The sequence below is a fragment of the Limanda limanda genome, chromosome 15 (genome assembly GCF_963576545.1).
Source record: "Limanda limanda chromosome 15, fLimLim1.1, whole genome shotgun sequence".
Lineage (NCBI taxonomy): Eukaryota > Metazoa > Chordata > Actinopteri > Pleuronectiformes > Pleuronectidae > Limanda > Limanda limanda.
The window spans coordinates 17,848,403-17,875,606 of NC_083650.1; the positions used below are offsets into that span (position 1 = coordinate 17,848,403).

General features: G+C 41.3%; 1 protein-coding gene across 2 annotated transcripts in view; it reads left to right on the top strand.

Annotated features, from left to right (window-relative positions):
• The window catches only part of cdh23 (cadherin-related 23), a 141,417-nt gene that overhangs the window by 14,243 nt on the left and 99,970 nt on the right, over positions 1-27,204 (top strand). For both annotated transcript variants that reach the window (XM_061087601.1, XM_061087600.1), the window contains 3 exons: positions 12,617-12,759; positions 12,963-13,010; positions 13,404-13,496. In XM_061087601.1, the coding sequence (XP_060943584.1) occupies positions 12,617-12,759; positions 12,963-13,010; positions 13,404-13,496 (284 nt within the window). The remainder of the gene's footprint in view (positions 1-12,616; positions 12,760-12,962; positions 13,011-13,403; positions 13,497-27,204) is intronic.

Here is a 27,204-nt window from a genome sequence, read left to right on the forward strand (position 1 = left end):
CACGTATTACCCCATTCTCCAGCACTGAAAGGTGCATTGCTGGGTGGCAGATCAGCTTCTTGCAGCTGTTTATCTGGCCCAGGTGGGTCACGGCTGATACCTGCCTGAGCCACGCAGAGCAGCTAACCTGGAAATTGATGTTTCACATCAGCGACCACCTCTCTCTGCTCCGTTGCAGGGAAGCTGCAGGAGTGAGGGGGGGGGGGGGGGGGGTATCTGTGTATGTGTGTTTGTGTCTGTGAGTCTGTCTGGGTATGTTTCTTGCATATGTTTTCATCTGTGCCCCTTTGATGACGGACATGCATGTGGTGGTTAGTGTCCTGTCTGGAAGCAATATATTGCTGTCATTTGTTACACAGGTCTTGATTCCACTGAAAGTATTTTTAGCATATAAAAAAAAAGCTTTTTTCCAATTACAGAGAAATATGTAAGAAAAACAGGAAACTCCATCTTGTTCTTTGAAAATCCCTAGGTTATAGGTCTCGAGGACAACAAGAGGGACTGGCGTTGAAAGAACTTAATATTATATATTAATATATTTATATTTTGCGGTATTGTTACAAGACATCGCTGCTTTACTTGCAACTCATTCCCTGATATACTGTGCAAGTCTAGTGTCCATATTAGCTGATTTTGCTCTTTTCCTTTGCATTATAATTTGCTGAGATGTAACTTGTGGCTGTAACAGAAAGTGTGTTAAATTAGATGCCTGCAGTTTAATATCAACGTAGGTCACTTGAGGCTGGTGTACATTCTATGAAGAAAGGTTATCTCGTCCTTGTCTTGAAAGCTGACATTTGTTCTCATAAAGGCCAGCATGCTGGTGCCAGATAGGATTAATTGACAAGTGGGGTGACTGCACTCTATGTCCCCCATTTACAGGCCAGTCTGTGGCGCAGATCTGCTTTTGTTTTGTGGTGTCTTAATCTCTCTGTCTTCTCCAATGTCGGAGAATGATCTCACTCACTTATTCATCTCCTCTCACCTTGGTTACGCTCCCATTGTGCTCTCAGTATGTCGCCATTCACAGCGAGGTGAGGAAATATAGCCTCATAGCTTATTTAGCATGTTGTCAATTTGGTTTCTCTAAAAGTCTCATATGTGTCAGTCTTCTAAATTCATGCATAGCTCTTAGCTGTAGACACAGTGAAAGGCTGAGAAAGTATGTGAAACTGTGCGTGTATGTGTTTGTGTGTGGTTTTCTACCCTGGTGGGATGGTGAGCTGGGGAGAGTGAGGTATAATTGAACTCCTCTCTCTTATCTCACAGCCAAGAAGGTGTTTGATATTTAACAGGCCTCCTTAAAAGCTTGGATCATTTTTTTTGAAGGAATAAGGCAGTCTAGCCTGTCTTTCATTTTCACTCTCTCTCTCTTTTTCTGCCAAGCACACATTCCTGTTCTTTGTCTCTTTCTCTCCCCTATTTGTTCCTCTGTGCAGTCGTTTGTCTGCAGCGAGAAGTCGGTTGCAAACAACTCCCGGGCTTTTCTGTTGTCAGGCATTGTGCATACGAGATAGTGTGGTTTTTCTAGCTGTTCATTTCCCACTGACTTTCCTCAAACTATACCTACAATATACCGAGCTGCTTGTATTGTACCTTATATATCAAATCTGTCACGATTCTTAGAAGAAAGTAATTGGGTTACACATCTGCTTAAGTAGCTGCTTTTTGGTGGAGGGAGACAGTTTGTTCAGGACTGTGTAAGAGAGGATGAGTAGGGTGTGTGTGAGATGAGTCCAAAACTGATCAACCAAAACAGCTGTCACTGCCCAGCCCCCCTACTCACCTCCCTTGTTTTTTATGCTTCCCTCCATCACTCTGTCCCTCTCTCCAGATTGACCAAGGAGGTCAATTGCCAATTTGCCAGTGCCAATGTCTTTGTCAGGAAACAATATTAATTTTGGCTAATTAGGACCTGAAGCTAATGAGCGCTACAGATAATGAGTTCATTTATAATCCATAAAACAAGTGTGGGGTGTTACGTGATAAAAAAAAGCTTTAATGGTGGCAGCCGGACATCAGATTAAGGCAGTGGCGTAGCAAACAATCTGGACACATACATTTTGTCACAAACACACTCACACATTTACCCCCTCTCTCTTTCTGTCACGCACACACACTTACTTTAGACTCTGGCATGTCTGCATTGCAGTCCTCTGCTGGTCAGCTTTAGCACATTTTCAGCCCAGCTTTTTGGACCGTTACCATCTTCTTCATGTATCTATGTTTGCCCCTCTTTTTATCCATCTTTCTCTCTTTCCCTCTGTCCTTGCCACTACCTGCCCGCCTCATGGGAAGCATGGGTTCAGTTCTGATAACAACAGAAAGAAAGAAACAACTAGTGAGAATGCAAAAGAAAGTAGGGGGTTAGAATAGAGGAGAGAGGGAGAAAAAGCGAGGGAGGAAGAAATTATATAAAGGGATGTGAAAGTTGAGAAGGGAATAGAAATTGGCAGAGAGGAATGGGGCGGTGAAAGGGGCTTCACAGCAGATGGATACAAGAGAGTGAGGCAGAGATGAGGAAGATAGAGATGCACAAGTCACTCTGCCCATATAGATAAAGCCCAGCTGGCCTTGGCCTGGACAGTCATTGGGCTCCAACATACTAGTGTGGCCTGCGGAGCATGGTGCAATTCTAAAACTCTTACACCTTTTGGACTTGTGAAACAACACTGTGGATCTGATCACCAAAGCTTTATGCCACAACAAAATGCTTGAAAAAAGAGCAGAGAAGTAATGTAGCAATAGCTTCATGCTATAAGGCTGCCCACTGATACTGAAAGATTCAAATCATCGGTGGTCTCATTTATTTGAGATTCGTTAAGTGTGCAGTATAATTCTGGACCATTCTGGTCCCCAGAAGTAGCTGCAGAGTGTGCACTCATAATTTTCACACCGCTCACTGGGGTAAAATCATTCCTACACACAGACATGTCCTCTCTGCTTGGTGAGGATACAGCTGTGGACCAGGGTCCAGAGCCTGAGTGAGACAGAGGCAGTGAGCTGTCCAAAGAGGTTTTTAACCTCAAGAAAACATTATCTGTGACCTTCTGTGTAGAGGCGGTGAAGTAAAACAAGCCCTAATATAACTTAGTCTCTTGATTTTGTTGTTTCATATTTCTGATCTGTCAGCGTAGTGAGCACGCATTAGCTCAGATGTATAACTTTTCTTGTCTGCTTTGTTATCAGAATGTCGACATTACCTTACAGATACAGTATGTAACATTAGCACTTAAGTATTAGTTCTAATAACAACTACACCTATGCTCTATATTTTGTTTACTTGTGTACTTACATTATTAAAAAATGTAACTAATCCACAATTTTACTGAAGGTAAAGGGATGTTTCACTTTAGTTGCCTTTTAATTGTGTATGTGGAAGGAAAAACAGTTAGCAACTCATGATAATTAATCGCCATTTTCTGCCTAACATGAATACAACTTTAATACAGTCTCTTATCGAGGAACAGGATTTGCACCTGAGTCTCATCAGGTAGATTTTTATCAGCAATGGTGTGGAAGACAACAACTCCCGTCAGCCCAAGGTTCTTGATGACGTCATCAAACTAGGTATTTTGTTATTGTTTTAGTTAAGAGACCCTTAGAGGCTGAAGTTGCATGTTGTACATTTGCAGTTTAATAAAGCGTTGCTTGATAGTTTATCTGAGAAAATTGGAATAATTCATGACTTAAGTGTTTACCACTCAAATGTGATGAGACGGGCAAAATGCTTAGTAAGGCACAGGCCCTCTATGCTATACAGTGGGAAACACAATTTTGCTGCCAAACTTTGCCTCTTGCTTGACCAATGTAGCAGATCAGCTTTAATGCTAACTCTAAAAGAAATTTGAGGAAAATTTCCTGGTCGGTATTTGTACCAACCATTTGTGTTATTCATGTGCTGTTGTCAAGGGCCAGTATCGGCTATTTGAGAATAGGCTGCTGCCGCAACAGGATTCATCCTGTCAATTCAAATAAATCAAAGCCACTGCTGCTTTTTCTTTACTTTTTTTCTTTCTTTTCACTCACCTAAAATGCAGAGCTAAAAAAACAAACATGAGCACAAGCATCACAGGAACAAAGCACTGCTGAAGACGCACGAGAAAATGTTTTAACTGTCAACACATTTAACACGACCTATAACTGCCATCTCTAGGAAATTCAGATTTTAACATTGCTGTGGCAGGTTTATAGAACTAGTGTATACACTTCATGAAACTAAAAAAATAACACAACCCAAAGTGAGATGATTTATAAGTATAATAACAATGTATTATGGTTTTAGCAAGAGAGTAGACCGTCTTCACATTTGGCCTTGTCTTATCACAACTAGAACTAATAACATACTCACAACAGCATTCTATATTCTATAACTACTTAACGACTTGAAACTTAATTGAAACAATACAAATATTAATAATTGAGGGCTTCAGTATTATGACTTTTCATAGCACTTCTCTTGAAAGAAATGACCCAAACAACCTCAATAGCAGACAAGATGTTGGTCTGATTACCTCTGAGGCTACATAAGATCTCTATAAGAGATACAATGTATGCTTCATAATAAGCTGTACCAAACAATAAATAAAATGAAAAATAAAGCTGAAGGTATAGTTGCTATTAAATTGCTTTTATGTCTTGATGAAACATGCTTTGGTCCTCTTCACAATCTCCTCAGCAAAACAGGGATATGGATGCTGATTCTCCGAGCATTCATATTTTTGTTATAGCTGTATTTGTCGAGAGAAGGAGCCCCTGTTTTCACTCTCCTTGCCAATAACAGCCAGGGCTGGAGGTGAACTGAGTTTCCACAGCCTCATTCTTGACCCCAGCGCCTGCCATACTGCAGCAATTCCATCCACAGGGCTGACAGAAAAAACATCAGCCTTATACTTCACTCACACAGGGGCCAAATGATAAACATGTAAACCGGAGAGAAAAGGAAAAAGGCCAATAGGGAGAGGCTTTTTGTTTTAGTGTGTGAGTGTGGCTTCTCATCGACTGTGGCATGTTCCATTTCCCCGACCATGATTTAGCTCACTCTCAGGTAACAGTCAGCCCTGGTGAGGTCAGCAGAGGGCCAGAGTCAGAGAGAGGCAATGCTGGACGGGTGAAAGATGGAGTTAAATAACTGAATTAAAATTTGAGGTGAGCAGTAAAACAGGAGGAAAAGAGCAAGGAATGAAGTTGGAACGAAAAGGGAAGAATTGGCATTGGCATTCCAAATTGACAGTTGATGGCAGTTTTGGCGCCTTTGTAGAAGTGGCACAGTTTCGGGTGGGTGCGTGTGTGTTTTGGGCGGGTGTTTGCATTTGTGACAACGACAGGCCAGAGTGGCTCAGCCATCACTACAGAAGCCTCAGTAGCACACAGCCACCTGTCCAGTCCTATCAGCGCTGCCTGTGTCCCTCTGTCTGACCTCCGCAAGCGGGACGGAGCGTGACGAGAGGATGACAAAAACGAAGAAGAGCGCGAGCGGGAGGACAGCAAGACTGTGATGGGACGGAAAAGAACAAGAGCAAAGAACTTTCCTGTGTGATCGGGGGGTGAACGGAGCTGCGTGTGAATATGCAGTGACAGGTCTGCCCCTCCACACCATTGTGTGGGATGACTGTCCACTAATGTCCTTCACTGTCCATCCGACTTCCGCAATGTGATTGGTTAGTCACAGCCTTGTCACTCAGTGTTTTCATCATTTCGCCATTTGGGTGTATTAGAAAGCCAATCTTGAGCCGGACATCCAATCATACGCCTCGTCTGCCTCAGTTCACTTTAGACTGAGGTGAATCGCTCTCATTGGATTAAGGGCAAATGGATGATTCATATCTGGACGGCAGCGTCAACTTCACATCAACTCTAATCACCGAACGTTCTGATATGTTATGTGCTCTTCAAGCCGTCATGTAATCTATATTTTAGACTTTCCACTATATGTAACTTGTTTTGCTCAACCTTTTAAAATAAACACTTTTGTAAGGGATTTCTGATGACATGCATCATTGTACAACGTTTGGAAAAATCTTGCTGCCTTTCTGCAAGCTTAGGAGAACAAAGCAAAACAGACTCCACACCTCGCTTTGTTGTTGTGTTTTGTTTTCCACAATGAGGATTTTGATTTTAAGCTAAAGGTACATAAACCATTTGTTGTCAACATTTTACTCCTCCCATTTGGGCTTTTTAAGTCGTAACACGAGCTATAGCCTCTCTGTTGAAGACAGCCATACTGTGCATACAGTAAACTATAGTGTACCCACTGTCGCTCTCATCAAGAGAAGCTCACTGAACATAAGATTTACTTGCAAATCTCCCTTATTTTTTTAGATGGTTTATACTTGACATTCATACAGGATGACCTTCAGGAAATGTGTGTGTCTTTGTGTCTATATCTTTTAACATGTGTCAGTGTTTTTTTATCAATGTGTCTCAGTTTATTTAAAAGCAGGACGTGTGGTCGTGGAGGTGTGCATTTCTCTCAGGAATGGCTAAAGGAAAGACAGAGGGTGTTCTCCTTCCATCCGTGACAGATTTAGTCATAAATCTGTTGGATTAATACACAGCCTCCCAAGGACTCTCGTGGTGTGTGTTGTTGAAACACAGGAGTCACTTAAAGCCAGACTCCAGGCACTATTTGTCTTTGGCTCTCTTCCCCATCACAGTTATTGATGTCATGATGTCACACACACACACACACACACACGCACTCACACACACACACACACACACACACACACACACACAAACACACACACACACACACACACACACACACACACACAAACACACAAACACACACACACACACACACATACACACACACACACATAAAGGAGAAAAGGCCAGTAAGAAATAAAAAGGGGTAAATGAGAGGAACATTTGAAATAAAAGGGTAAATTACTTTTTTCAAGGTAGCCAGTAAAATCTAATGATTTCTATGTGATGAATTGGCTTTTTTTAACATACCTATATAATGTCATTTGAAAGTCATAATTGTAATTTGCACGCCATTTAGTCAGTCAATTGTATACATCTGCAACAGTTTTGCCATTTTTAAGAAATGCCATTTGTTTATTCATAGCAGAAAGGCTTGAAAACATAATCGGACCATAAACATAATCTCTCTTTCCATCATTTCTTTTATTGCTGGCTGTCTAACTGACCTCCCTGAGGAAAAACGCTTTACTGTCAGTCTCCACGGCTGCCTTCATCCTACAGAGAAATATCCTATCTGCATGCATCCTCTTCTCAGCTATTAAAGATGCCCCCTGAACACATACACCTCTCTTTGTATGGAAATAGGGGGCCCAAGCTCTCAGTAACCTGCCACTGGTCTATTGTTATTCCAGGTATATCTGTTGGGTTTATTTCCACGTCCAACTGGCTTCCCAGAAGCAACCTGATTGTCTTGACATTAACGCAGCACATAGCTCCGTGGGCAGCGAAGGCAGCGATGAGATGATTTCAACTCATTTCCATCTTATTTCTAAAGGAAGAGAATAAAGTTTAATTTATTGTGTTTGAGTGGAAGTGAGGGTGAGGAAGTTAATGCATGTGCCCCCAAGAGATCTCTTAAAAGGATGAGCCTGAAAGAGTGACTTAAATCCCTGATGGAATCTCACTCATAAATTACCCGGAAAGTACTTCATATGAGCCAAGTCTGAACAGAGGAAGCAGTTGGGGTCCTGTACTGGTCTGACTTTGGAGGATTTTGTCTCAGAGCTGCATCCTGCTTGATCAATACACATATCCTTCATATAGTTTGTCCCTTTATCCCTTAATGGGCGGGTATAGTTCACTTCCGCCTTGTAACTTAATAGTTTAATTTGATGTTTGCACTGTGATGAACAACTTTAACAGCTATATTCATGTTTCTCACTTTAACAAACTATGCACCATTGTCAACCAGTTTGACTGCATCAATCTTTCAGTGGATGGATTCAGACAGTTGCCAACACAGTACGACACAAACAGAATCTGTTATCGCACGCGGTCAATTAGCAGGACGGGATTTGTTTGCTCACTCTTTAGCGCCGTGCCTGTTATCCCAAACCTAATGGATCCGATGCTGAAACGTACACAGCATTATGCGCACAGAGTCACAGTCTTAAAATCACAACTCATCTGTGACAGATGTTAAGGCTTTCCATTACTGCTTCTCACCATAGAGTTTATACTGTTAAATTTTTCTTCACATGACAATACACTTTAAAATAGGGGACAGAAATACAGACAGTGTACTGAGTGAGCTCATGCTGCCAGTTAGCAGAAGACAGTATTGCCTGCGTGAATTTTTGATGGGAGTGATTGATGTGAGGCAGCGTGGCTTCAGCTTGGCATCGCTGATGGGTTTGAAGGCTCTCTTTGTCAGGGGATGGACAGTGTGGTAACATGAGTGGCACCGCACTGACTCATCAGACTCAGGCTTGAGCCCTCTCTTCAGACAATTCATCAAGTATTTATTCAGAGCAGGTAAAGATCAAGATTCTCTCGGTCAGTCTTTGTCTTGAGGTGGCCTCAGTTTTTTCTCTTCTTTTTTTCGTATAATGCTTTGCTTGACAGCGTACTGAACACTGCCCATATACCCATTAAGCCTCTGTGTACCATAAAATTCAAAGCTATAATTCACAACATGCCTGAAATTGCAGTCCTGACAATGCCTGTCCCCCTGAATCAGTGCTTGGATGAACGAGAGGTCTGGAGATGTCACCAACATAATGAACAGGGCTTTGGCCTATAGCCCCTGTTCTTTCTCAAGCCCGAGGCCCCAGGGCAGGGCTGAGCCTAGTCCTCGTCTAACACGCGCGACTCCTATTGATCCAGCAGGGATTGATGTCTTCCAGCGACTGATTTAGCGGCCCCATTGGCCCCGTGCCTTTCCTAAAAGGTTGGGCTGAGAAAAGCATGTGGCTGTTGCTGTGTATAGGTTAGCCAGTCTTTTTACTTTTCTTCTTCTTCTTCTCCTCGTCCTCACTCTCAGTCTTCTGCCTCTCCATACTTTGCCGTGTAATGTTTTATGGGAGAGCTTTTTTTCAGCATGGCCACGGTGAACTACAATGTTTTTTTCCACAGTGTTTTGGAAAATATAGTGTATTTATTAACTCATCTCTAGCCACCTCTCCGTCCCTGCAGTTTCATGAATGCATCTCAGTCAATTGTGAAGTGGCTTTTTTGTATATCCAAAAGTTCAGAGGTTAGCTTCAGTGTGACATCATGATGTTCTGCAAAAACTGAATTGTAGGCATTTCAAATATATTAGGACACTGTGTTAAAAGTACAAAACAAGACAGACGTGGAATTGATAAGGGATCAAACACCAGTGCACTCTGCTTGGCTGTTGTAAAGACTGCTGTCTCTTTCTGGAGTTTGAGAGATCTAGTGGTGTTTTAAGGGTTTTTCTCTGCTCGGCTACTTCACCTTATTATGATAATTTATGGGAAAGTGTAAGTTATTCTAAGACTCTGACATTTGACATCGGTCTTAAGTGTCATTATATGGCCTGAAGTCTCACATTTAACTTGTGTAAACTTGCATAAACCCTGACCCTTACTTTTGGCTCACTCACTTTACGCTCTCTAACCATTTAAGACCAGTACAGTAGGCAGATGGTCTGGTTCTGTTAGCAGATGTTGTCATGGGTTCAGTTTTCTTTGGCTCTGGTTTGACCTCACTGTCTGAAAACAGAGGGAACATCAAGGATGCAGTGTTTGAGTTTCCTGCAAGAGTAAGAGGTTCGAGGGTCCATGGGAGAGAACAATCTGTGGTAGAGAGATGATTCCTGGAGCCCATCGCTCTTGTCATGAGCGCAGTGGTGCAAAGTAGAGGAGATGGGGAGGGGCAATGTTAATGTGCACTGTATCATTCATAACAGTAATACTAGCATCACTTGCTGCTAAATAGTATCATTTGTCAGTGGAAAGGGCTCGGTGTCACAGAGTTACAGATAAGCATGAGAGGACACACACACACACACACACACACACACACACACACAAACTCGGCACTCTGAGCCCTTATGTTTACCCGGATCTTGCATTTCCCCCAAATTCTGAATTCTTACCCTAAAACTAAAATTATGCTGCCCAAACCAAACTTAGCTTAAATCAAAATATCAAATTGAGTACTGAACGCTTGTCATTTATACAAAGACAGTGAAAAATACACATCTATCAAAAATGGGAAAGCATAGTTTTAAGATGCTGTGAGCCTGAACTTCTGAAGAGTCCGAACAGATTTGAACCCCCAGTTTTACGATGACATTATTCATTCATCATTCATTAATGCTGTTCAGGAGTCAAACCCCACCATTTTTTTTCATTAACATATTTAACACCTCACCTTAATTCACATATTTATTGTTTTTCCTGACAGTAATGCTTAAGGTGTGTCATAGGCTCGACATTTCCATATTTAAGGACAAATTACTTAATTTATTTACATAATTTCATCAATTTGGTTCTGTTTGCGTTTAACTTTGGGCAAACAAAAAAAAATATAATAAAATCTGAAGGAAGGAATTTGAAAGACTAAAAAACAATAAATTAAATGGAATTCCTACACATAGAGCAATACCAAATCTCCATCTCAAGTCACAGTTGCACTCTGACTGGTGTAGATCAACTAGTGTTCGGTCCAGCACATCTGCAGCTCTCCATACTGCATACTTTTAATCTGAGCAGAATCTAACTCATATGCCTAATGACTTGGTCTTTTCCAGAGTATGAGTTAATATTCCACAAGACTGTGACTCGTATATAGTGTTAAGTCGAAAATGACTATTTATTCCTTCACTCAAATGTATGTCTGCACACATGGAGTAGACAATTCCTCCACAGTGGAAAGGGCCAGAAGGAGGAGGAAAAAAATCTGTTATTATTGATGACTATGAGGTAAAATGCTTAATTTGCACTGTCTTCAACCAAATTATAACTCATATTGAAGGCAGCTAAATTTGCATAAATCTCATTAGACGCAATGAGAGGGGTTCATAAATCGTTGTATTAATTAGTCATTTTTTCCACCCTTTCATAGGAAAATGGGGTGTATTAATAAAATGAGAGGGGTGTGATTGTGAAGCCTAATTGGTCGTTGTGTTTAGCAGTTTGGAGCGCAACTGACAGGCTTGATTTAGTTTGGCTTCACCTCTGTTGTCTGACGAGTTCCTGAAGGGAGGGAGGGAGGGAGGGCGAGAGGGAGGGAGGGAGGGAGGGCGAGAGTGAGTGAGTGAGTGTGTTTACCTGCAATCCTTGGATCTTTGTATTTACTCTCTTACTCATGTGCTCATCTTCAACACCATCTCATATCTTTTGAGGGTGTGTGGTAGAAGAAGAAGAAGAAACAGAAGGGATATTTTCAATTTACTGTTAGTAATGCCATAATGATATGTCAGTGGCAATAAAATTAATGGCGTGTAACGGTTCATTCATTTTCTCCATTCAAAGAGAAAGACTACTTTTTTTTCTATGCACTTTATTCAAAAAAATAATCAATTACAATAGCTGAATATAAAACATGCCAGCTTAAAACCGACCGGCCATCTTCAAACCAATCAATTAACTCCATAAATTACATTGTAAAAAATAACAAAAATAACCTTGAACCTTGGTCAAGAAACCGCCCTAAGAGTCAGGCTTTAGGGATGTATGGCTGAATGTTAATCTTTTGTGGATGGAAAAGAGAATATATACATATTTATAACATCCATTGTGCGTGATTATACCAATTCCTCCCCCCGGTCCTTTACAGTACCCTGCTTGAGCAGTTTCACCCCGGCCAGTAATGAGCCTTGTCCCTGTGGGTCGCTGGGTCTTGATGCTGTCCTCTATGTGGTTCCTATAACCTCAGCCTCGCCCTTCTCGACACATCTGTCCAGCATGTTGGATTAGCCAGCCTGATGCCACTTCACCTCTGCCTTTGATTAGCCAGCCTGTCTGAGCTCTAGTGTCTGTGATGAATGAAGCCTGTGAACCTCTGCTGCTCCAATTAAAAACTCTTTACCCCTCAACCCTTTAACATGCAGCTCTGCTAGAATGTGCCCTGCGTTTGTGTGTTTTTACACTGTTTTCGTCCTCAACATAAGAGTCCACACTTTGACGATGATGTGTGTTACCCTGCTGTCCTGTAAGTGTATGTTTTTATAGTTATGACATCTCTCTTTCTAATTATTTCCTGAAGGACGAGGTTGTCAGAGGTGCCTCTGACACCTGTGAAAATTCTACACATCTGTTATCTTCTCCATATGTATTTATTTAATAGGTAATCTTGACACACTTGAAATAATTCAATTGTGAATTCTGAGCAGCCAATTACTGGAATTTCATTTAAGAACCAACCAAGTGGCATTTGCAGTGACAGAAAAAAAGGTTATATCCAATAAAAGTTCTTAAATGTAGAAAATTTAGTGATTTGTTTTTATGATGCTGATATATCTTTTTATGTGGCTCACTTCGATTAAGGGGACTGTAGAAAATATTGCATTTGAGTTGATACGCAGGAACAGTGTGAGCTCTCTCAATATGTTACTCCTCAAATTCATACATACGAGGTCACCTAACAGATTCTTGTTGGACTTGATGGCCTTTGACCATGCATGACCTCTGACCTTTGACTCTGTGTCTTGCAGGTTCATCAGTGGCCCAGCTGAAGGCAACAGATCCTGAGCAAGAGCCCCTCATGTACGGGGTTTCGGGAGAAGAGGCCATGAAGTACTTCTCTGTGAACCAAGACAATGGCGTTGTCTGGCTTCGACAGCAGCTCGACCGTGAGGTAAGAGCAGCAAAGAAATACGCATACTGACAAGCTACTGCACTCGCTTAAATATTATCAAAACAAAAAACTCTATACACAAGAAAAGGACAATTAAAAAAAAAAAAAGGTCGAAAGTGAGGCCAGAGTGGCATTTCTGTGTTGTTCTGCTTTTCTGCTCTGCTCGTGTTCATGCAAAGTTTGTGCTGATGTGTCTCCACCAGACCAAGTCCGAGATGCAGGTCGAGTTCTACGTGAGTGACATTCAAGAGGTAAGAGACAGATTTGCACTGTGATCGCAGTTATGACACCTCCAGTCACACGCTGACACCTGGACACAGCCTGACCACACGTCACACGGAGACCTTCTCTCTCAGTCCATCTCTCTCTGAGTCGTTCGCTTTTATTCTCACCCTTATTTCTCTTGTTTCTCACATGTAATCATTCTGACACCTGTCTCACTCCACACAGTTTAGTTGCTGAAATATACTGACATTCAACCTACTCTCCCCTGTGGGTGATCTGTCACACACTTGTCCTGTTTCCTTTCACTTTGAATCTTGGCTTGCTGTGTTCAATACACATTTCCAGTGATTACAGTGCTCTGCCAGGTAACTAGGGGAGGTGGCCCTGGATCACCTCTATCTTGGTTTGTCTTCCCTCAGGTTGTCAAAGACACGGTAAACATTCAGATTGGAGACGTGAATGATAATTCACCAACCTTCCATGGGCAGCCCTACACCGTCCACATCCCAGAGGTAAGGATGAAACAGTTATTATTAACCAATTTTATTCAACGTATTAGCAAAATGTGCAAATCAGAGGTTTGGATGCACTTTCAATAAATGTACCCGATCTCTTTATGCACATCATTTAAAAAAAAAGAAAGAAATTAATCATGTAGAGGACAGAGTATATCCCTCTAAACAGTTAACTACAATGGGCTTTGGGCAACGAGCATTTGCCTCTAAAAAGCATGTATGAAATGCCTCCAATCTTGACTGTCAACAGTAGTAACTGCACAGCGACTACTACTGATCATCAACTTTTCATATTGCTTTCCGTCTCTGCTGCCCTGGAAATAGCTGCTTTTTCTGCAGCTGTGATCTTCTCACGATTTGAGGAGTTGTCTTCCAGCTCATGTTCAACGTGAACAGACTCCTTTATAGGGAAGAAAAACACTCAGTGCAGAGGAAACCTCAATCTCTTTTCTCCTCTTCGTTTCTGCCGCTTCTCTGTCCTCTCTGTGAATCTTCTACCTCCCTCCTCAGCTCTCACTTATTTCCATCGTTCTCTCTCCTCTTTGCCCTCTCGCTCATCTAATCCTTGATATGAAGTAATTGCTAGAGTGGAGTGGAGGACTTCAAACAGGGGCTGGAATCCACACACACAAACAGACACACGTCCACATATCTTGTTGTGTATATATTGAGCACAAACCCTTTTCTGAGTCTTCACCAAATCTTCAAAGCCACTGGCTTTTTCTCTTCTCAATCCATAAAGTCAGGCAAATAAATGGGAGAAAGGAGGACTGTTTGGATGAGGCTGTTTAGACCACCCACCAGGGGAGGTTTTCTCAGGCCAGAACAACCAGGGCTCAGTCGTGTGGGACTCACTTATAGTCCACATACAGATTTTCCAAGCTCTGCAAACAATGGGCTTCAGTTTAGCCCCCAGAAAGCCATTAAACTCAGCTGTGTTTGACCCTTAGTCACTCACATATTGCTAGTTTCCTTGAATCACTCAGTGAATTACTGCGTATGTCAGTCCTGCTCTCTCAGTGCTTATAAAATTTAAGCTTTTTTATTTGAGGCAGTGGGATGTGGTAATAGATCTGATTCTCTCAAACTCTACACACAGCTGTGAGTGTAATTCAACAGCATTTCTTTACACTGGAAGCAGCTGCATTCTGTAACAATGAGACATAACATAGTCATAATAAATTATGCAAAGCTTGTGCATGTGTGCACAGTGTGAGACTAATGCAGGTGGAATGTCTTTTATCACAAATCTCTATGAACTTATTTGTTTGTGGGCCTTAGTTGATAAATGAGATGCCGCAGATTCATTCATATTTGTATCACTCTGTGTTGTAATAACAATGCAGCACAGTCCATTCTGTACAAGAAAGCTCTTCATTAAAGCCTTCCCCTCTTCCACTTAAAGCTGTGTGGGAACTTTGCTCATTTTCATTTTCCCTCATTGTACCCTGTCCCATACCTCTACCCTTTTCTCCACCTTATCTTGTTTACCACAACTTGCGTTACCTGCATTTTTATGGCCTCATTACTTCTGTGACACTAACTGACCTCCAGCGGGCGAAGCAAACATGCTGCGACATCACTCCATCATGCTGTCACTCACTGGACATGCCCCAGTAACTGGGGGTTAGAGGCCCATCAGCTCTACTAGATAATGCTGCTGAACTTTAGTGCACAGAGAAATAAGATTGGAGAGGTTGACGGCAAGACAGGATAGTTAAAGTAAAAGAGGAACAATGACAGAAAGACAAAGGTTTCAAATGATGAGATTTAAAATAGAGTAGTTACAGGAGTTGTATCAATATGCGTCTGACACAACTCAACAGATAGCAGTTGAAGCAATGTGAGTGGCAAAGTGAGCAGTACAGTGTGGAGAGAGGGGGTGGAGTGTAAATTAATGTCGTTTTAATTTGTAGAGTCATAAAGAGGGTGAAGGGGAGCAGGTGGGCGGCTAGCATTCCCTCTGTCAATGCTAATGAGCTGGCCAGATTTACAGCATCCACACACTCAAGCAGCCAGCAGCAGACACTGGATTCAAAGAGCAAAGGCAATAAACAGAAATAATGTTTTGATCGAACAGCAGATGGACCACAACCCAAAATCCATTAATGGATGAGCTGATGCAGTGACAGAAAGTATTTTTCATATTCCCTAAACACGACAGGTAGTCAGCTATTCTGCAACTCCCTCCGTTGATCAACTCAAAATGTTTGGCTCAGTGTCAGAATCTGTGGAAAGCAGAATTGCTGTCAAATCAGCTGTGGTACCATCAAGGATTTTAAAGAACAGCTTCCCCCCCAAAATGCTCACACACCTCAGATACATCTGCCTGACCCTCACACTCCCTGGCAGTCCGTCTGTCTGCCAGTGCCTCTGTGATGATATCAAATGCCAACTCAACATCTCTAACTCTACCCAGTAGGTGCCATCTCCTGTGGCGTCATTGCTGCCCCTGACCACAAACAGGTTTCTCTTAAACTCCCTTGGTTTCTCCATCTGATTTCTGTTCTACACATGCAAACAGTCTTTTTGCTTTTGTTGGATATACTGCCTGCTCAAATGTATTGCTTATATAGTGTAGACATTTTCCCATGACCTTAGAAAGGTATAAGTCTGTTGGTTTTTTTTGGTTGAGCTCCTCCACATTTTGAATGTTTGAATTTAAATTCCATCTCATTTTCCTCCTCATTCATCCCTGTCCTGTAGTAGATAGGCAGTGCTGTGGAATCCTACCTTTGATAACACAGATGCACAGATTGTATAGCAGACTTTAGACCAGCGCTGTAATGCAGCACATAGATGGATTAAATGTATTGGCAGACAGGCAAGAGGCTCCAACTGATGGAAATCAAAACTACATCTGTTTACTGTCTATCAGGTTTGTCAGGCAAGTGAGCAAATCCCTCCTCAGCTGCTATTTTCTATCAGCCATATCTCACTGTCCCTTTCCAACCCACAGAAAGCTGTGATGAACTCCTGCTGATGTAATAGAAATGGCTACCCATGGTGCAAACACCTTATTTGAAAGTCAAGCAACTAGAGATAGAAAGACACTTTAGTCTGGTTTGAAGCTAAAAAAAGTTTCTGATGTTGCTTTGTTTTTCAAACCCTGGAAAGACGAGAGTTTGAGAGATTTGGTTAGGGCTGACACCAGTGTTGATGTGCTGTAAACCAAAACACGTGATCTCAGAGGTGCAATTTATACATCGCGTCCTGCCTCCAATTTCTTGAGTTAAGTCTAAAATCACCTTAAGTTGTTCCTCAATAGAAACATAGAAACAGGACCCATCTGATTGATTAATATTAAAACAATTATTTGGGATCTTTAGCATACGACCATGAACAAAAGTCTGTCCTATTGTAGGTGTGATCGATTGTGACTTTATTAGTTGGATAATTATATGTAGGCATCATCTCCTCAGAGTCACTATGACGACAGTTATGTATGAGAGCAAAATTCAAACCAGCATCATGTTAGCTCGTAAAATTTGGCTGTTGCGTCCTCAAAACAATTTTGACTTGATTAGCGTGACAGCAAAACACACACACACACACACACACACACACACACACACACACACACACACACACTAACACACACACACACACACACACACACACACACACACACACACACACACACACACATATGCACTCATATTATAGATAATATTGGCAGAGGGTATTTGAGAGCTCCTATTACGCCTGTGAATGAGCTGTTTAGTGGTTTATATGGGATCTGGCAGCAAAACAAAGGCATCTGGTATTTGATGTGCTCTCTGTCGCTGTCAGGTAGGACATAGATGAATTTGTTATATCCCTTTCTTCTTTGCCTTTGTTCCCTAGAAAGCTAAAATTCAGTCCCTAATCTTTGCTCACCCCCTGACCCGTATCTTGGCATGAAACAGCATTTAAAAAGCTATTTGTTTACCAGGTTACAAACAAATATTTCAGCCCTAAAACAGCACCTAAACTATACGGATGTTGTTCCAAGGTTCTCTGGTCTTATTTATAGTGAAATATATTTATTTTGAAATTACAGTCGTACAGTCTTTGTGACTTAACTTCTACAGACGCCCTTCAATTACAAAGCACACAAGCCAAGAAACACACAGCCTTTTGATGAAACTCAAAACACTTAGAAATGCACACATTGCCTCCTAGAAGTTGGATTTATCCAATGATGATTTCAGTATCATCTCTCCTGGTCTCTCCTGTAGTGTAATTGAATCTAGTGGTTACTGAGCTGGCTGGTTGACAGGCGCAGGCCTCAAAGAGAATTCTGCCTGACACTAAGACCCTGAGCCCCATAGGGAGGGATGGAGGGATTTAGGGAGAAAGAGAGAAACGATGGATAAAGTGAAAAGGTTAAATGGGAAGCAGTCAATATTTTACTCACCTCAGGCTCCATATATAACTTTCTCCGACATAGATTTAGTGCTTAGGATCCAAGTAGAAGCAACATTTGTGTGTGTTTTTTTGTTTTTTTTAAGGATCGTTATTGAAGAATTTTCTCCATACGTTTTGTCATGTCATGTGAAAAAGATCCTATGCATCATATCTTTATACCATACAATGAAATCATGAATTCAATTAAAAAGAAGTGCGATAAGTGTTGAAACACTCATCTGTTCTGAGGTTTTAACAGATCAAACATATAATTATCCAACTAAAAAAATCACATTCAATCACAACTACAATAGGACAGACTTTTGTTCATGATCGTACGCTAAAGAGCACAAATAACGGTTTTAATATGAATTAATAAGATCAGATGAGCTCCTGTTTCTATGTTTCTAAAATTGTCGGGACAATTGTGTTCGCTCTTTTTTATCATCTGGCTGTTTCTGACGGTATTGATGAACATATATGAACATGCTAACTAATCTAACTCAGACGCTAACTACACTATTCTTTACAAAGTGCAAAGGGAGTACAGATGGCCAATTTAGATACAGGCCCGGGATGTTTTACCAGCTGTTTGTTCTCTTATATTTCAAACAGAAGCCCTCCTCTAATTTCAGTTTCCACATGTTACCGGTGGTTGTGTGTGTGCGTGCGTATGTTACACATCTGCAGCCTTTTTTTAATGTGTGGAGAGAACATTATTTAAGGCGTGAGTCTTGTCACTCACTTTCACGATCAAGGATTCATTTGTAGACCTCAACAAGCCTTTCAGGGCAAATGGCTGCTTAAGTAAGTTGTCAAAGAGGATGTCGGGCTTGTAGAACAATTTCTCTGCACATCCTTTCCAGTCCAGGGGTTAACGCATCAAGCACCGTGCATAACGTACGCTGCCACTCATGAAGGTAAATCGCATCCCCTTCCTCTCTTTATGTTTCTGTCATTTACTTTATTCCACTGAGCATGAAGAGCACCTTGATTTGCGCACTATGCAGAGATGGGTGTGGATTTGTCTGTCAAAAGCGGGAGGGCTCCTGTTTGTGAGTGACCATCGAAAAGCGTATTTCTGAGAGGGAGAGAAGGGGGGAGAGAGAGAAGTCAGGAAGGTAAGGTGGGAGAAAGAGTGAGCGAGAGGGGCAAGATTGAAGGGGAGAGAGAACGGCTTGCACTCCCCAAAGCCATTAAAGTTTGATTCACCCACTCCTCACTCTTTGAATAAATCAACCTGTCGTTCCCTTTCTCCCTTTCTTTCAAGTGTGTGGGTCCCACCTCTCCATCCCCACCCCCACCCCCACCCTGCCGTTGGCGCTCTCCTTCCCTCGGTAGAGTTGTGAATTTTGACAAGGTTTTGCGAACACGGAAGACAGTTGTGCATCTTGTCAGTCCTTGCCTATTCTGCAGCTCTCCGTGTTTGTGTGTTTATGTCTGTGGGAGAGAGGAGGGGAGACAGGCCACTAACTCTCAGGGCTTTTTGCAGTGTGTATGATGCCGTGGTTATGGGAACAAGGTTCAGTTGAAAGAGGGGAAAAATAAATATGTTGAAAAAATGTGTTCAGCTACAAGTCGTGCGTTAAACCTCACCAGGACTCCATTTGACATTATGCAAATTCTTATGCTCTAATTCTTATTCTTTATTCTGCAAATGACGATTCTATCCCTCTGTCTTCTGTGTCTCAATATGCACCTCCCTCCCCATTCGATTTTTCCCATCACTGTTCCTCAGACCGTGGCTCGATTTTCCTTAATAGAGCTTTATAGCCTTTCCAATTTGCTCAAATCTATTTTGGCTGTCACTTCCACAATCGAGATGGCAGGGAGAGAGGCGTTAAAGAGAAATTATGTATTATGGAGAAGTATTAGAAAGTCGAACAGGAAAATAAATACTTTGGCAACCTACTTTTCCCTCCTCTTGTTGGTATTTTTCAATGTTCAGTATAATAACGTACCAGTAGGGCTCATAGTTATTTTTAACAATAAATCGTGAGCTATACAATTTTTGTTTTGTCACTAGCCACGCTGTTCAATTTGCACCTCAATTCACAGGTTTTGCAGAGCTATGTTACAACAGAAATACATGACAACCTCAACAAATAACTCAAACTAATTAAGGTGACAAACAGATGTTTAAGCCCCCCCCCCCCCCCCCCCCCCCACTCGCAGCCCATCTCTGTCAGATCCCTGCCTCGTTTTCAGGTTGTCATTCCAGTCAATCTGACGTCGTCTTGCAGTGTCTCGTTTGGCTTTTCCTTGTGAAGAACAAACAAGCCCTCTCGCCCAACTAGCTGAGGAGATTGAAGATGGTGATTTAGGTCGTCCTGTCACCCAGTGGTTCCCAGGATGATACTGTACCATCAGTTTAACAGGCTGCACAGAGAATTGCTGCTTTCAACTTTAAATATTGTTTTTAGGGTTTTCTGACTGAATCTTTGAAAACACGCTGCAATGTACAGAGCCAATGTGTTCACAGGAATCTGTAAGTCATTGCAAGGACTTTTGCCACAAGATTACATTCCCTGTCCTTGTAGAAGAAGCAGTGTACAAAGTATCAGTTCATGTTATTTTCTTATTTTTTACAACAATCGCTAATCACTTTGAATTATTTCTGTATTTTTTCAGATACAATTTACATTGCAGTTTGTTTTCTTTTGTTGTCCTTTCTGCCTTATTCCAGTTTAAATTGCTTCACAGTGTTCATTTAAACTGGTCGACGTGTTTCTTGTTTCTGCACTTCACTCTCTTGCTATGGAGTTTAAGAAACCTCGTAAAACCAAGCCTTTATTTCAATTAATGATTTCGATGAATGTTCTAAAACTATTAAGAAGCATTAAAACAAAAGGAAATTAGCTGTTAAGTAAATAAAACCCCAACAATATAAGTATTAATCAAGGTTTAAGTAAAGCAAATTTTTGGCCTTCTTCATTAAAAAGTGTATGTAATTTATTCCATTATCTTGTTTTTAATGAACTTGGGAAATGTTCAGAAATATGTGCGGTAGCCTCTCCTTTCCTCCGGGAGTACAGGAGAACATACTGAGTTTGTAATTTCATGTTCACCCACAGGGAAGTTGGTAGGGTTTTAACTTTGTTCATTAGCAAGCCTGGACGGAAAAAAAAAGTGGAGATATCCTTCGGTGAAATGAGGCTCTGGTGTGTTGTACTATTCCTTTTTATTGGACATGTGTCAGAAAGAGAGAGAAGACTCAATATTTCTTCTCTGTCCCCTCCCGAAAGTATGCAAGGTCAGGTTTTCCCTGTTGTCGTCCACCAGTGCCGATAACCGAACCCGTCAACTCTCTCCTCATCCGAAGAGAAACGCCTTTCAACCCCAACAACCGTCCTCTCCACCTCCTCCTTGGCTCCCTGTTCTGTTGTGTCCCCAACATAGGTGCTTTGATGTATAATTGAGTTGTGCACTCGACCTCTCCCCCCTCCCATTTCTTCCTCTCTTTCCTCTGTGCCCCCCAGGACTCAGCTTATAGAAAAGGTAGGTTACAGGGGGAGAGGAAAAAAGAGGAGGAAGCAAGAGAGGGGAGGGATATTGAGACATTGGGTTAAAGAGAGATTGTGGCAGGCGTAGGGCTATAGGATAGTAGCACGGCTACTTTATAAGTAAATTGTTAGGCAGCTAAGAGCTACTACTAATACAAACCTTAGGCGAAATCGCTGGAGCTGCTACAAATGAATCAATAAAATTCTATTATCAAATGTTGTTCCTTGAGCCAAGGGACAACACAGACAGTTCCCAACACTACATAACTTGTGCCATGTCTCATCAGCAAGATGTAAGCTCATTTGAAAATGCCACATTCCACTAATTGAGATGAAAACAGATGAAAGGGGAATAAAATGGTGGAAATACCTGGGTGGGATATTTGCTCTGTTGTGGAAAGTACACCACTTGCCGCGTAATGATCACTTCACGCAGGAGATAATTATACATGTCGCCATTCTATATTAGTGTCATTACTGCTGTCGGTGCTTGTTACTGATCTATCACCATACAACAGGCGCACACAGCTGAAACCCTGTAAACCTCAGTTATATTTCACTATAATAAACTGAAGTTATATATTTTTTTTTATCTTGTTCACATCAGTCTTCTACCTACATGCGGTACTTTGCCGTCTTATCTCTGTGTCCCCGCTCTTCTCTGCTGCAGAGCTACATGGAGTGATTGCAAACGGAACCCAGTAGTGCTGCGGTTTCTCTGTAAAGACTCTGATCTTTTGGTATTTCTTTGTGTCACTTTCACATTTAGTTCAGATCAGTTCAGTTGCGTTTGAGATAAAGCTCAAATTGCAATTTGGGTTCAGGGAGGATTTTTGAGATCAGTTGGATGGTTTGTGAAAATATGTTGTCCTATGTTGACTACTGGTATCTCCCATACTCGCAATATCTAGTGCTATATTACACAGGAGTGGAATTTACAGTGTCTGCAAGCATACAATTATATAAGTATACAATTGAAATACCACTCAGTAATCAGCCAATATGAAGCCTTCCAATTCACACATAATACAATGGAAACTGATTGCATTCTAAATACCCAGCTCAGTGTAATCATATAGTCAACATCACATATATCAGATGGGATAACTTATGTTATTGACCAGAACAGCTAATATAGATATATATATGCTGTAAAGTGACACATCCCAACGAATTTTTTGCTAGGCTGATCTTCCTGCCATCTTCTTGGCCTCTCATCTTTTTCTCTCTTGCAATTACAGTTGCAAAAACAGGTCTGCATACTAAAACATGTCCAGGTGCTCTATGATCATCACACACTACAGTCCTATCAGTGTTCCTTAGCAGAAGGGAGCATTTTAATAAGAATAACCTGGCTATGTGGTTACTGCTGAAAGTCAGAGATAGCAGTGATGAGTTAAAACGCACACACACACACACACACTGTACTTTGGGAAGTAACCACTGTCATTCTTCAAGCACTGGAATAATGCATGAGAAAAAAGGCCCTTGGGGTCATAGTGCAGGAGAAAGGCAGTCAACATATGCATATGTAGTCAGATGTGTGTGCAATTGGTTGAAGTCTGTGAATTATGCATTGGGCAGGAAGAATGTACGTGTCTGTTGTGTGTGTGTGTGTGTGTGTGTGTGTGTGTGTGTGTGTGTGTGTGTGTGTGTGTGTGTGTGTGTGTGTGTCTGTCTGTGTGTGTGTCTGTGTGTTGGGAGGGCGGCATCCTGAGACATCAAGCAGAGCCCTTGTGATACCCCGTACCCAAGGCTCCAGGTAGGACAAGATGTTGATATAGAGCGCAGTGGACCTAGATTACCTGACCAAGGAGATTCAGCAGGACAGAGTTCACACTGAGGTCAAAACGCACAAAAGACTGGAAAACAAGGTCACACAGAGATAGAAGCAGAAAGGAGGGTGTCTATTCAAAACAGCAGAGAATCGAATCCCATGTGACGTTGCTGAGATGAGAAAGTCTGGCTCCTCTTGGTCATTGGCTTCAAACACTGGGCTGTTACATATTTATAGGTGTGATAATTGACACAGGCAAATTATTTGTTTATTAAATAAAGCCTTAAAACCAAAGGGTTTCGGCTGTAATTGTAATTAGAAGGTATTGAGACTAACAATAGAAATGATCCAGAAAAATTCCGAAATTTTTTTTTTTTATTGTGAAGCTAGCATACAAAAAGCTCAACCAATCAATCACCTGCTGAGCTGAAGCCTGCACATCTACATCCTGCTATCAATGTAGTTTCTACATGTATATATGTGGCCATTTCTTTGTGATATAGCATCACTATGTATTTTCCCAGGAGCTTTATACGGCAAATATATATAATTAAAAGATACATAATTTCTTCTGATATTAAGTGAGACTCGTCATTACAGGCCACGTCTGGTGCCTCCACAATAGAATTCAGAAAACCCTGCGCAGGGGAAAGACATTTTAAAACATATTCATCCATTCTTCTGTGGCAGAAGAATGGACGCATGCTTTCTCTGACAATGTGCCAATCAAAACTATATAATCCTTCTGTAGTGGAGGAATAATGACAACTGAATATAGGTTATTATATGCCAACTTAAAATAATAAATGATTGAATAACAGTTGTTCAATTGGCATATGGAAATGGTTTGATCAAAAGGCGAGGCTTAAAGTGAACTGATACTAGTAATTATGCTTCTACTGCACTTATATCTCATGCCGGCTTTTTCAGTATTATTGTACATCGGTGGTGTTAAAATGATATGAATGACTGACTTTTAAAAGTCACTTGTAAATGCAATTTGAAGTTGGAACAATAACTCCAAAGGTCTGAGCACTTTGCTAAGTTGCTGAAGGCGTCATATATTTATTTATTTAACCAATTAACATCCTTTTAAAATCATCACTAATAGTAGCTCCAACTGTTAAGTTATCAAATGTTACATTTTTGTAACTTACAAGCTATGTGTCCATCTCTCACAAGCGCCTCACATAATTTTTAGCCAATACAGAGTTTTTTAAGAATCTGTTCTGGTGTTGTGGGCAAACTATTGATAAATGTAGTTGAGATGGTAATGAGAGAGGACACCAGTGACTGTGCACCTTGATGTCAGAAGCTGTACATCTGAAGAAGCCTTTGCTAAACCTTTGTCAAAAGTGTCAGAAGTCACAATTTTAGGAGGTTGTAGAAAATATTTGTTCCTTTTGGTAAAATGACTTGCTTTGAATGTCAACATCTCACAGATTAATTCAAATATAATCAACCCTTAATCCCAAGTGTTGGCACCAAACACAAACTGATCTTGTGCACGTCCGCTTTCAGTTTCTCTGTTGAATTTCTTGTGTGGTGCTCGGCTCTATATTCTGTGGGAGTTTCTTTTCCAAATCTCTTCTCGCTCCTTCACTCCATCTCTCCCATCCATGTTATTTCTGGGCAATTGACCAAAGAATGTTTCCCTTACTCCCAGTGAATTCAAATCAGACCACTTGTACCCGTGAGTGACTGCATGCAAACATAATCCAGCTGCTATAAAAAGCCTCTCCACCGCCACATAAATTGACCACTAAGTATTGAATTATGCAGCTTTGTAATGTTGTTGCAGATGTGTACCTTTTCACAGCTGATTTCCCTCGTACAGGAGCAGTTTACATGATGCTAATGAAGCCGTACAGGTCGATGGATGCTGCAGGTTGATCTCACTTCCTTTCTCGGCTTTTGGTTATTTATCACTCAAAATGCACGTAAACACGCATACAAGCTGCCCTCTCTCTCTCTCTCTCACACACACACACACACACATACACACACACACACACACACACATACACACACACACACACACACACACACACAAACACACACACACACACACACACACACACACACACACACACACACACACACACACACACTCACACAAATGCTTCAACTGCTCCCTGATTTCCCAACGTCTTTAAATTATATGTGGGCTGATTAAAGCCGTTTTTATGGGGAACTGCAAAAAATATGACTTAATAAATAAATAAAGTCAGTCTTGCTCTCGGCAACTGCCGTTTTTATGATCATCAGGTCCACTCTAATTTACCTCCAATTCAATATTAAAGATGGCTTTTTTTTTTTAAATAGAAGGGGAGAAACAGGAAAAATTAAGTATCAGGAAATGACATCATTTACCTCTCACAAATCCCAGCAGGCCGCTGTATCTGAGTTTTTTTTTGCCAATCCGTCATTCGTATCTGTGTATCGGGACTGCATTAGAGCATGCTGCCAATCACATGTTATATAGCACATTAGCATGTTTTTCGTTTTCTCCCTGCCCCTTCCCTTCTTTGTTTTTCTTTACTTTTTCCTTCGCACAAGCACAAACATCCTGTGTTGCTGATTGGAAAGAACACATAACAACAGTAATCCAAGGCTTGGTTCACACACACACACACACACACACACACACACACACACACACACACACATACACACACACATACACACACACACACACACACACAGAGAGAGCTAGCAGAGGAGATATCTTCCCACTAATTCCACAAACGTCGGTCTGTATGTGGCTTGCATATTTGAGAACTGTTCATCTTATCGGCTTCACACTTGGCATGTGTATTGCTAATGGCCAAAGGAAGTGGAGTGTTTACTTGTTTAGCTCAAAGACTGCAGGTCACTTTCACAATTTTAGAAATAAACTATTCAACCAGCACTACCACAGGCCAAAGAAACAGCCCATTCCTAACAGGCAGGTTTAGAACAGACACTACTTTAGTTTGCTAAATTTGGGATAACATGTAATGAATTTGAATGTCCTATACCTTCTTACACGTTTTAATCACATAATTCCTTGAAAATGGGCTTAATTTATCCCAGTTTAATCTGTCTCTGTATGCTTATTTATTTTCAAGGCAGAGTTTGTGGCTCTTGGAGCCTATAGCATCTGCTCCTATAAAGACCTCAGCAGTGTTGTGCATCTCCCAGCTCTGGGTATATACAGTATATGATTTTTTTTTTGTTTATTTTGGAGACATGCGATTTATATTCTTGCGATAAATAATTGAATAAAAAACAAGGCCATCAAAAAGAGGACTGGTTGCCTCCCCTGGCCTCTGCCTGCACTTTTTAAAATATTTTTAACATAGTGAATGCAGGTTGCTTAATCGCACAGAGTTGTATGAGAACACTGCACCTCCAGTTTAATATAGCTACATGTTGCACCTTTTTCAAATAAAGTCTTAAATAAAATAAACAGCTCTTGGACTATTCTCTACTGAGGGGGAAAACATCCAATAACATGTAGAAAGAGGGTGCAGGTCTTGCTGATGTGGCCTGTCCTTGTACCCCTCCCTTTGGGATCAGGACATCTGCCTCTCTCTGTCTGTGTGGATCCCTGCAGCCTGCTCGGCCTGACTACCTTTACATTTAAACAAACAGCCGTGGCTATTTGGAGCCACTCAGCCATGAGCGTTGACAGGGAGGCCAAGTTTAGTCAGTTGGGGAAGAAGACTGATCAGAAGATAAAGACGTTATTTGTTTCTTTTCTCTGCAGATAAAAGACCCTGTCCATACGCACTAACACACAAAGACATATCCTGTCCTCAAGGGGAGCCCTCATTGGCTATATTGATTTCTTCTCCCCTTTTATTAACCATTACTACCACCTCCAACCATGTTACCATTATCTAGATCCTGTAACCTATGTAGTTTCAAATGTATTAACCCAAATAATAAGTATAGGGCCAGTAAAAGAGTGTTAGACAAAAGAGTCACGCTTAACAAAAGTCCCAATCCAAAGGACCTAAAGCTGAAAAATACAGAAAGCATCACAAAATGA